At 40.1% G+C, this 12176-nt stretch overlaps 1 protein-coding gene across 4 annotated transcripts in view; it reads left to right on the top strand.

Moving 5' to 3' along the window:
- The window catches only part of CHD7 (chromodomain helicase DNA binding protein 7), a 190834-nt gene that overhangs the window by 147113 nt on the left and 31545 nt on the right, over positions 1 to 12176 (top strand). For all 4 annotated transcript variants that reach the window (XM_072734679.1, XM_072734676.1, XM_072734677.1 and 1 more), the window contains exons 13-15: positions 91 to 267; positions 5402 to 5545; positions 6950 to 7205. In XM_072734679.1, the coding sequence (XP_072590780.1) occupies positions 91 to 267; positions 5402 to 5545; positions 6950 to 7205 (577 nt within the window). The remainder of the gene's footprint in view (positions 1 to 90; positions 268 to 5401; positions 5546 to 6949; positions 7206 to 12176) is intronic.

Here is a 12176-nt window from a genome sequence, read left to right as displayed (position 1 = left end):
AAAAGATAAATATATCCATTTTATGCTACTTATTAATCAAAGTTCATGTAATCTCTAATGCTAAATAATAATTTAGAATTTTTCTTGTAGGGTCGAGTGATAAAGGGGTCCTATAAGTTTCATGCCATCATCACTACATTTGAGATGATTTTGACGGATTGTCCTGAGCTGCGGAATATTCCATGGCGCTGTGTCGTCATTGATGAAGCCCATAGGCTGAAGAATAGGAACTGCAAGCTGCTGGAGGGGCTCAAGATGATGGACTTGGTCAGTGATCGTATTGATGATTCCATTGAACCCGAACAGAATCGTTACCGACTCAGTATTCTCACTGCTCTGAATTTGACTGATACCTGTGTAGGGTGTTTCCAAAGTCTGTCAAATTCTATGATATGTCCTCCTGAGCTTTCAGTTTCTCCGAAGTTATGGCTGTTCTTGATTCTGACATTGTTGGCTGGTGTCTTTGCACAATTGTATTACAGTAAGGTATAGTCAGGATATTTTCGCTGAGATGGATTATGAGTATTTGATTTTCCCTTTTGTTTATAAATACTGCCATTTCATAAACTGTGGGCCAGGCTTTGGCCCAGTGATGATAATGAAGTTATATTCCAGGGCTCAACAGTTTTGGCACATTGAATCCAGTAGGACTTGTAGAGTCAAGTTCTTCGTATGGATTAATACCTGGAATTGGTCAAGTTCACACAGACACTTAGAAGTTTGGGGGCATTTACAAGACCTTGGATTTGATCTGGAGTTGTAGACCATACCTCCTCCATACTCTCATACTCTCTCTGCTTCCTAAGAGGTGGTCAGGTTTTTCTTTCTTTTTTTTTTTTTTTTGGTCAGGTTTTTCTGAATAGATTTTTCTACATTTTTTTCAGTGGGGGTGTTATGGGATAATGTATTATAGAGGTGGTAGGATTTTATTGATTTTCTGTTCCATGCTTCTGTGTATATGGTTTCCTAGCAGAAATTATTACATGACTTCAGTCATCTTCAGACTTCTTTGTTTTCTGTAGTTTGCAAAGTGGGTTTTGATCACTTATTTTCATTTTTAATGTACATTTTAAAACCTATGTTATTGTCATTCAGTATGTCTTGGATGTTTTGCTGAGTTTTTAAAAAGTGCAAAAGATTTAAAAAATCTCTTTGATGTTGCCTTTTGTAGATTAATATGATCTCTTGTTAATTGAGAGTTTGAGTTGGGAAGAACATTCTATACGTTCATGACTATAAATTTATTTACTGAAGAGTGGTACTACCAAAAAGAACACTTAAAAGCTTTCTGTTGCAGCTGCTTCTTTGAAGCAATTTCTTTTATTCATTAGCCAGCAGTTCTTTTAATTAAAAGCAAACAAAATCCAGTTTTGTTTAAAGGAATAAGTCTGACTGAATTATTCTGTTAAGTATGGGATTTCCGGGGAACCTGGGTGGCTCAGTTGGTTAAGCGATTGCCTTCAGCTCAGGTCATGATCCCAGGGTCCCGAGATTGAGCCCCAAGTCAGGCTCCCTGCTCAGTGGGGAGCCTGCTTCTCCCTCTCTGCCCCTCCCCCTTACTTGGTGTTCACTTGTGCACTCTCTCTCAAATAAATAAGTACAATCTTTTTATTAAGTATGGAATTTCCATCCTAAGACGTTTCTCATAACCAGTTTATATTATTTGGCGACCAATCCAAAAAAGAAATTAAAATACTTAGAAATAGTGAATAGTCTTGAAGACCTAGGTAAGCACATGGAAAAGAGAAACTCTGAGACTGTATTTGCTCTCTCCATGCAATACTTTAGCATTACATTGAAGTAAACTGGTATTTGCAGGCAAATGCAAGTGTTCATGAAGTACCTACCTACATCTTCCAAGTAGGGACCCATCTTCACAGTGGTCCACGTAAAAGACAGCTAGAGTACCACTTTCTGAAGGCTTAGTCACCTGAGTTTATCTGAGTTGTTTCCTATTATTAGTTTATGTGCTACCAAGCAGTTGATTCTAACTGCAAAACTGTCCTCCACTGGTGCATACAGATTAGTTAAGTGCTGTCAACATCCTACAATGTAATTGTAATCGGGAGACTTGAAAGGATTTTCTGTTGTTTATAGTAACACTTCATTAATGGATTAGAATCTCTTAGCCAGATAATTTTTCTGTTACATATTGCAATGTTCCCTAATTATTTTTCACGTAACAGCCCATATAGAAAGTCATAATATTCTAGATATACCATTACACCATGTCATAGTGGGACAAAGCTGAGAATGCTGCCCTCTGCTATAATGGACCAACCCTGGGATCCTTTCAGCCCTCCTGGTCATCTCAAGGACTCACATACCTGTTACTCATTCTTGGTTCACTCACTAGGAATCTCTGATAAGCAAATGAAACACAATAATTGTTTTTCTGATGATCAAGAATCTTTCTTGAAAGAGGTTTTCTAGATGGAATACAGCACCATTGTTCAGAATTAGAATGCATTTGTATTTGTCTAGTTCTGAAGAACTAAAGGTTGGCCTTTAAATTCTTATTTACAGCAAACCTTATGATGATGACTTACACAGTGGCCACTTTTTATTCTTGTTTCTTAGAATAAAACACAGTGAAAATAACGAGCAGTGAGTTTATCCAGCTATGTAGCAGGTCAGAAGGAACTGCTGTTTCCTGCACTAGACTCAGTACAAAGGTACACTTGATGAGGATTGTGTTCCAAGTGCATTCTCAGAAAGAGAAGACCACTGAGTGTATTTAGCTCTCCCATCACAAAAGGAAATGCTCACGAGAATGATTTGTAGAGGGACATTTATGGTCTTCACCATCCTCCACAGAGCTCTGGAAAACCAAGCCATCTCCTTGCCCCTCATTGACAAGGAGGGGATTCTCTGGAGGGGGTAGAAGTTCTTCATTGATTCTGTCATCTTGTCTTTCATTGTCAGGCCTCACACAAATTAAAGAGTCTGCTGAAATGAAATTAAATGCTCATCACTCCATCAGAGCTAAAAAGAATGGTAATGTTTTCAAGCCAAAAGCATATTTGCTGACATAGCTGAGCTTGGAGATGATAAACTTACTGGCCCAAGTCTCTTACATGACGTTTTGTGATACTGTGTGTATTAATCAGATGGTCTTTCACAGTTACTTTCAAGTGGAAACCTGGTTTTATCCGACTAGACTACTCGTATGTAACCTTATAAAAGTGTCACGTGTGTAACCATTTGGCATAACTGGCTTTAAACAGTCCTTGAGGGAATGTAGAATAAAAAAGGAGTCCCTTCCAGGGCTCCTGAAAGCTCAGTTGGCTAAGTGTTTGACTCTTGATCTCAGAATTGTGAGTTCAACCCCCATGTTGAACTTAAAAAAAAAAAAAAAAAAAAAAAAGGATACATTTACTTTGAAATGAATAAGTTAAAAGGCTTTTTCTACGGTATTTGTTTAGAGGTTAGGATTTATCTCAATCATTAGGGATATGAGAAAACTAGGAGACAATCTTTAGTATCAGTATAGCTCTTTCATGAGTCTGTGACAGCTTAAAAAACTCTTGGATAAAGTAATTCAGAACTTAAGCATGTCAGGGACTGTAGCCCATGTTACCCACCCATATGGTTAGATATTAGCAAACCTTTTTTTGTTTTTTTTTTTTAAGAGAGGAAGAAGGGAGAGGAGAAGGGTTGAAGGATCAGGAGAGAGAGAGGAATATCAAACAGACACCATGCCCCAGTGTGGAGCCCAACATGGGCCTCAATCTCACAACCCTGAGATCATGACCTGAGCTGAAATCAAGAGTCGGACCCTTAACTGAGCCAACCAGGTGCTGCCCCTATATTGGAAAATCTTGAACTGATTTCCCAACTCCTTTCACATTATGAATTTAATAAATAAATCCCAAGATGATGGTGGTCTGTGTATCTTCCTGAGAGACATCTTTATTCAAAAGAGAGAAAAGGAGAAATAAAAACAAACTGAACTTATTTACTTCACTTGCAAAGAACTTCATTGAGGGGATCCCTGGGTGGCTCAGCGGTTTAGCGCCTGCCTTTGGCCCAGGGCGCGATCCTGGAGTCCCGGGATCGAGTCCCGCGTCAGGCTCCTGGCATGGAGCCTGCTTCTCCCTCCTCCTGTGTCTCTGCCCCTCTCTCTCTCTCTCTCTCTCTCTCTCTCTCTATGTCTATAATAAATAAATTTTATTTTTTAAAAAAAAGAACTTCATTGACATATAAGACATGGTAGATATGATGAAAATTAGCACATCCCTAGTTACATCATTTATCTAGTATTTACTGAGCATATACTCTGCTTGGCAGCCAAGTTTGTGTCAGATTTCACGTTAGGTCAGAATAATTGCTTTTGAACCTACTAGAAGGTAGGATCACTTTCTGAAATAGTTTTATTTGCTGGACTATGTACCAAACAAAATATTAAATAATAAGACCCTTAAGATTAAAAAACTCATATCATTAAAATTGGTCACTGAGAAATAGCCCCACTATGTTGGATATATAAAATACAAAGACAAGGGTACAGATGCATAAGGAAAACTGGACAAACAGCTCATAAACAGGAAGAATTATTTTAAAGAAATACCTAATTGGTTCAAAGAAACAAAGTTAGAAATAGCATCTGCTTTAAGAAAAAAAAAGTGATTGTGGTATTTAAAACCAAGCTGACCTCTTTGCTAGTTTGAAATTTTTGCAGAACAAAATAGTTTTTCATATGCTGTTGCATGTAGAAGAACTTCTTTTGTGTCTGAAGTGAGTCATGCAGGAAGCAGATGGGGAGAAGAGCGCTGATGATGTAGAGAACAGAAAGAAGCATGTGAGCTTTCTCTGAGTCTAGGGATTTTGGGAAAAAAACTTTTGTGGAGAAAAAAAGCATTGGGACTTGGGAGACTTGCAAAGCCATGGCACTAAAATGTTGACCTAATAACCCTGGAAAGAAATGAAATGGCAAGACATGTTTGTAAGGTCTGCAGCATTCTAGAGGACCCACACCATAGATCTGTCTGAAGCAGGGTCCGTGTTTTTGTTTTGTTCTGCCTTGGTTTCCGCTACCCGCACTTTACGTACGGTGGATGCTGAGTTGGCATGAACGAGAAGTAGGAAAATGGATATCTAGAGAGAGGCTTTTTTGTTTTTTGTTTTTTAAGATTTTATTTACTTGAGAGAGCACATGCAAGGCAGATGGGGAGGGAGGGCATGTGGGACAGAGGGTAAGAATCTCAGTCAGACTCTGAGCTAAGCACAGAGCCCATCTGGGGGCCCAATCCCACAACCCTGAGATTATGACCTGAGCCAAAACCAAGAATTGGACACTCAACCCACTGAGCCACCCAGACGCCCCAGGAGAGCGAGGCTTTCATTTTAATAAACTGTTTTTGTTAGGATTTGATCAGTTGCTTTCCTTGTGTTCCTATAGGAACACAAAGTGCTGCTGACAGGGACCCCACTACAGAACACTGTGGAAGAGCTCTTCAGCTTGCTTCATTTCTTGGAACCAAGTCGCTTCCCTTCAGAAACCACCTTTATGCAAGAATTTGGTGATCTGAAAACAGAAGAACAGGTACTTATCACATCTACTTTGTACTTTAGTCATATAATTTGAAGATTAACCCATGAAATAAATGACAAAGCATTGCTATTTAGCTTTTTAAAAATATAAATTATATGAGCTTTTTCTCACCTACTTAGTTAAGTGAGCTTTATATCTCTTCTCCTTGGACATTCTGGGTCTTTGTTTTGGAAGGTTTTATTGTTTTGTTGTCTGTTTACCCTCATGAGGGGCTGTTGAGATCTGTTGGGAGAGGTTACTTACCTGTTCATGTAATTCTCATAGACTGCCATGCTATTCGGGTAAATGATTTTTGCTGTGTATACTTTTGACCACAGTGTTAGAAGCCATGGAAATTATAGTTATTTGCCTCGTGGAGTTTTGAAATTCTAGTCTTATTTCTTGGCTATGTATACTTGGTCATATTGCTTACTTTTCTGAGTCTACATATTTTCATTTAAACTACCCCCACAGGGATCCCTGGGTGGCTCTGCAGTTCAGCGCCTGCCTTTGGCCCAGGGCGCAATCCTGGAGTCCCGGGATCGAGTCCCATGTCAGGCTCCTGGCATGGAGCCTGCTTCTCACTCCTCCTGTGTCTCTGCCCCTCTCTCTCTCTCTCTATGTCTATCATAGAATAAATAAATAAATCTTTAAAAAAAATAAAAAATAAATAAACTACCCCCACAGGATTCCTGTGAGAAGTGAGGTATTGTATATGAAAAGCAGTTAATTATTTTATACATCCTAAGAGTTCTGTGGTATTTATTATTATACTGTATTTGAAACAGAGATGGAGATACACTTGCAATCTTAGTCTTTATGTCCTCCCCTTTACCCCTCCATAATTTATTGTCTAAAGCCTCTTAGTTTAGTTGAGTGAAGTCTGTTTTGTTTTGGTTTTGCTTTTCCTGAAATAAAAACTGCCTTGTGTGCTGTATATCCAAATGCCAATCAACAGAAACGAGAACCAGAGAGACCTCTCTGCCTTCCTATTGGTGGAGGGAGTAGGTAACACCTGGCCTACTCGTTCTCTTAGCTTTTTCTAGAAGGGAAGGGAACTGAGGCATAACACTCCATGACATCACCTCTTCCTTCTTCCTCATCATCCCTGTGGCTTAAGACAAACAGAAGGGAAGCTCAGTGAATAAATTGGGTTCTTTTCTGCTGTGTGCTTGTTAGGCCTTTGGCTTTTCGGGCTCTCAGGTAGCTGAAATAGGCCATTTAACTTGGACTCATTCAACCTTCATACTCTTCTGTCATGAAAGCTGAGAGATTAGTGCCTTCATACCCTTACTGGGCTTTGACAAGTGAAAACCAAAGGTAAATGAATAGCATAATCCTGACTTTTTACATTAGAATACATTTCAGCATGCAAGCGAATCATGATTCCAGTATTTACTTAAGGTCCTTTTTTAGGTGCAAAAACTCCAGGCTATTCTAAAGCCAATGATGTTGCGACGTCTCAAGGAGGATGTAGAAAAGAACTTGGCCCCCAAAGAAGAAACTATTATTGAAGTTGAGCTAACAAACATTCAGAAGAAATATTACCGAGCCATCCTTGAGAAGAATTTCACATTTCTCTCCAAAGGTGGTGGTCAAGCTAATGTACCTAACCTTTTAAACACTATGATGGAGTTACGGAAGTGCTGCAATCATCCATACCTTATTAACGGTAAGCCTATGCACCAGCGAATGTGTTTAAATGACAGAGCTCCAGAAGTCCTGTTTGTCCTCCAGACAGGGGACTTGATGGTTTGTGGTCATTACTGGATCCTGTCATCTCAACGTGGGTTTCACCAGCTTCCTGTTCTTCGTGACGCCTGCTTCTGTGGTCGTTACAGGCAAGGGACCATTGCACCGGCTGATCCCTGCAGCAGCAGGACCTCAGCTCGCTGTTCTACTTCCCTGACTCTGTGTCTTACCCTTGGAAGGAGGTGTGGGTGCTCATACCTAAAAATCACCAACAGTGCTCATAGTTAAAGAGAGATTAGCCTCAGCAGAGACTTTCGTGCTGTGTATGTGTGTGTGTGTATGTGTGTGTAAATCAGAGAAGTTAAAGAGGAACTGTTGCGAGAAGGCAGCTGGCAGCTGTCTGCAGGAAATTTCAGTCTAGAGACCTCTAGGACCTATTCCCTAAGAATGAGAGATCATTCAAAAACTTTGCTAACAGTTTGTTTCTGTTACTGATGAATACTTTACAGTCTTCCTGTTTTCTTAACTAAATTGATAGTGTCCTGTAACTGATTTGAGTAAAAACCTGTATTATGTACTTCCGAAAATCATTAAAGGGATAAATATGGCATACATGTGATATGTGGGACATCGGAGGATATGAGAGCCTTCAGGTTTGTGAGGGATGGGGATTAGAGAAGCCACAGAGAAAGCAATTGAGACAAGTCTGTGGGGGTGGGAAGGGGTTTGCCAGTCAAGGGCAGAAAAGAGAAGGGCATTTAGGCTGATGTAATAACATGAGCAAAGACAAAGAAGCAGGAAAACAAAGGGGGAACTTGCCCAAAGTATAAAGTCCATGTAAGAAGCAGTGGGACAGGGAACCTGAGGCACATAGTGGCCCCAGCTATGGAAAGGCTTCGAGGCTAGGTCATGGAATTTGGCTTTTGTCTGCAGACAGTGGAGAACCATGGCTAGTGTTTGAGCTGAGAAATGATTCAGGATGATTGATCTGGCAACATCATATAAAACAGATGGGAGGGAGCGGGGAAAGACCTGCTAGAAGGCTCTTGCTGCCTGCCCTGCTGGCCGGAGTTAATATGGGTTAAAGAAAGGTGATGGCCGGCTGAGTTGGGGTGTTTGTGTGTGATTGCAAATGGCCGGCAACGCCATTAGGTTCCTTTCTCGGTGAGTAGGAACAAAGCTTAGTTTTGTCTTTATCACAATCCGTGAAGTTCAGAGGCAGCTAATTTAAAGAATTCCTGACCTCCACTCCCCGCCCCCATTCATGACATACACACCTGTCAGGCATCTCAGACTCCCATGTTCCTGTTATTAAATGACAGAATGGTCCACACCTGCAAGACTGTCTCAGCGTAGCACCTGAGCTCATTGTTGTGGTGTGACATCGATGAATTTCCTTTTCAGACTTTGTGCTTTTAGCTTTGTCTTCTAAAGAGAGTATCGTGCGTGATAATTATATGTTTAATGCTGCCAGCCTACTAATCACTGTGTATTTAAGAGCCTATAAGGCCATTATTGTGAGTGTTGACCTGTCTATTCCTGAGGTGGGGAGGTGGAGTTGGGGCTTAGGGTGACTGATGGTGTGAGTAAAGCACAGTACATGTGTGACAGATGCACACTTTTGCATTTAATATCTGGTGAAAAGAAAATGAGGAATAGTAGCCTCCAAGGGGCACAGGAGGACACTCACAAAAGAGCTTAAATGCTGCCAGCAGGATGTGTGTGAAAGGGTTGACCTCAGTGATAGTTGTCAGATACCTGCTTGCAGCTCTCTCAAGTTTACCTGGTCTGCTTACGTGCTCATTACATGCATTGAACATTCAGGGGAGGAGTCGTCTCTTCCTTGGCTGATTGCTCTTCGGGGTCATCTTATATAATTCATTGTTGACCATGAGTTTTTTAGGATTTCTAAAATTTGGGTCTGTGGCAGTTGTCCTAGTTGGTCACACCTTGGGGTCAGTGTTCTGTGCCTACAGGTTATGAAGAATCTGTTAAGCAGTGCGTCTTCATATATCTCTATGCTGAGAAGCTGAAAGTATATACACACGCAGTAGGCGTTACAACTGCCTGGGTAACTCATGTGGATGTTGGGTTTCACTGAGGTTGCTCTACGGCCAGTACCTCCCATTTTCATCCACAATCTGGAGTAGAAGGTATACTGATGGGCTGCCACCTCTACACATGTAACTGAGCTGATTCAAGGATGTTTTCAGTGTTGAAGTTTAAATCGAAGTTCCTATTGGTGGTGGCAGAGTCAAGCAGCCCCCATCAAGCTAAAGTTCAATTCAGGAAAGCATAACATTTTGGTAATTGTGGAAAGTAGAAGCAACTATATGCATAAGTTGGTGACATATGGTGTAATATAAGTAAAGCAGAAGGAAGAAAATTAGAAAGGATGGTAGAACACAAACTGAGTAATATTTTAAATGTGGGTTGATATCTTAAGTGCTTAGCGCAGTGTTTGGGGGTGCACTGTGAGTACTGGCTAATTGTTGCTACTTGTTGCTTTATTAGATCAGAGTAGCAGGTAACTGGGGAACATAAATGCAGTTACAGTTACTGGCCCCAGCCTCAAGAGAGTGGAACGTCCAGTTTTAGGTTCCCTTTGTGAGAGTACAAATAATGTTGAAAACTTGGTCAAGGTTCCCTAATGGTTAGGAGTGACATCAGGGTCATTTGTTGTCGTTGTTGGGGATCTGAGCAGCACAGAGAAGAATAGGCAGAAAGGGATCCCTGGGTGGCAGCAGTTGAATGCTTGCCTTTGGCCCAGGGCATGATCCTGGAGTCCCAGGATCGAGTCCCACATGAGGCTCCCTGAATGGAGCCTGCTTCTCCCTCTGCCTGTGTCTCTGCCTCTCTCTTTGTGTCTCTCATGAATACATAAATAAAATCTTAAAAAAAAAAAAAAGAATAGGCAGAAAGAAAATAAGCTGAAGCTTGCATGATGGGATGAATTTCAGATAAATAATCCTAACTTTTTTTTTTTTGTAATCTTTGAAAGAAAATTATTTCTTGTTTGTGGCTGGATGACATTGGCCAGATAATAATTTCTTGTTATAGCTAGCTACCATCACAGGTCCTGTTTTCACAGTGACCATCTGTTTAAGTCAGATTTCCACACTCGCTTCAAGTGAGTGCACACTCGTTTCAATTTGTCTTTGAGATACACACATATTTTGAAATGTAGCATGAATAGTACTTTAATTTAGGGCAGTGTCAACAAAGTATTTTGGCTTATCATAACCTATTTCCAGCTAATTTTCAGATTGATATTTGCAAATCTAACATCAAGATAAATGGTAAATTGGGCAGTTTGGCTGTGATGTTGGAAGGCAGAAATTGCTTTCTCTTCTATACCTTCACCACCCTTCTTTCCTACATTCTGGCTATAATAAATATAGTGCTACAGGAATCATATAGGAAATATGTTTGCTAATATTTTTAAAACTGCCTGCACTTTAAGAACCTTGAATTCAGGGCAGCCTGGGTTTCTCAGTGGTTTAGCGCCTGCCTTCAGCCCAGGGCGTGATCCTGGAGACTCGGGATCGAGTCCCACATCGGGCTCCCTGCATGGAGCCTGCTTCTCCCTCTGCCTGTGTCTCTGCCTCTCTCTCTCTCTGTGTCTCTCATGAATAAATAAATAAAATCTTTAAAAAAAAAACAAAACACCTTGAATTCATAACAAAGAGCTGGATTGATAAATTCAGCTGTAGCTTTTGTCAGGTAGGAACAAATGTATTTTGATTTTGACTATTCTTTATAAGATGAGAAATCATTAGTAGCAATCAAAAAGCAAGAAAGTTATTTTCTCATCTCTGAATAAAGTTAAAGTGAAAAAAAATTATCTGCTAATTTGAGAAATTATTTGTATTTTCAGTTTTTTAATAAAATTATTCAAATGTCTTTTACTTATCTTGTCAAAATGATTATTTCATTTGTGAAAAATAATCATTGGTCCTTAGCTTGTTTTATTTATTTTTTTCTTAGCTTGTTTTAAACCAATATGCTATATTTTGATTCTGAGTTACAATTTTCATACAGACAAAAAAAATAGCCGAATACCAGGAGCAAAATCTATTTCTGAATTGTAAAGAGCTTATACTATATTGCACAGAACAAACTTTTTAAAAAGACCTAATGTAAGACACAGACTTAAATCTATTTCTCTTGTTTCCTGAGGGCTGTCTTGTCCTGAATCCAGGACCTAGATTTCTAAATTTTATGTTTTGAAAAATATTATTCAACTTTATTCAAGAACATTCTATCATCAGGGACATTCCTGCTAATGCTCTTCAACATTTTGTTTTTACAAAATGTAAAAAGGTTTTTACAAAACCTTCCCCCCTTTTTCCCCCACTTAGAGAAGAGCTTCTGATTCATGTGGAAAAGGTAGTGAGGGACTAACCATTCTGACCCAGGTGGCATTTTCAGCCAAGCCCCCTTCTTCACAAGTAACAGTGTGCTTTGCTGAGGCCTTAGTGCCTGGGTAAGGGCATAAAGCGACTTTAATCTGATCTCAGTAAGATTCTCTGTTATAATAATTAACAAGCTGTATTTCTGCACATGACCATGCCATAACTTAATTTGTGCAAGTGCCGTTAGAGTGGAAATAGGATGGCACTTTTCTTACTTACACTGCTGCTTGTGGAAGTTCTGTCCTAGAGGCCATGAGGGTCTAACTCACCTAACTTTTAAGTTCCCTTTGAGATTTATGCATACTCATCACATGTATTGTTAGTTCACACGTTTAAACCCTAAGTGCTAAGAAGAGTAGTTTACACTTTCTGGGAGAGTCGAAGGCTGGGAACCAATCCCATTAGGTGGATTTGTTTGCATTTTCCAAAGAATAGGTGACCCTACCCCCCATCCTTAGGGAGAGGCGCTGAGCACAGCAGCCCTGGCCGATTAACTCCAGGGATGGGAGGTGGCCAGACTGGTGCCGTCTAATTCT

This window comes from Vulpes vulpes, chromosome 13, assembly GCF_048418805.1.
Source record: "Vulpes vulpes isolate BD-2025 chromosome 13, VulVul3, whole genome shotgun sequence".
Taxonomy (NCBI): Eukaryota; Metazoa; Chordata; class Mammalia; order Carnivora; family Canidae; genus Vulpes; species Vulpes vulpes.
The sequence above is the reverse complement of the archived record's forward strand: the minus strand, read 5'-3'. Positions and strand labels throughout refer to the sequence as shown.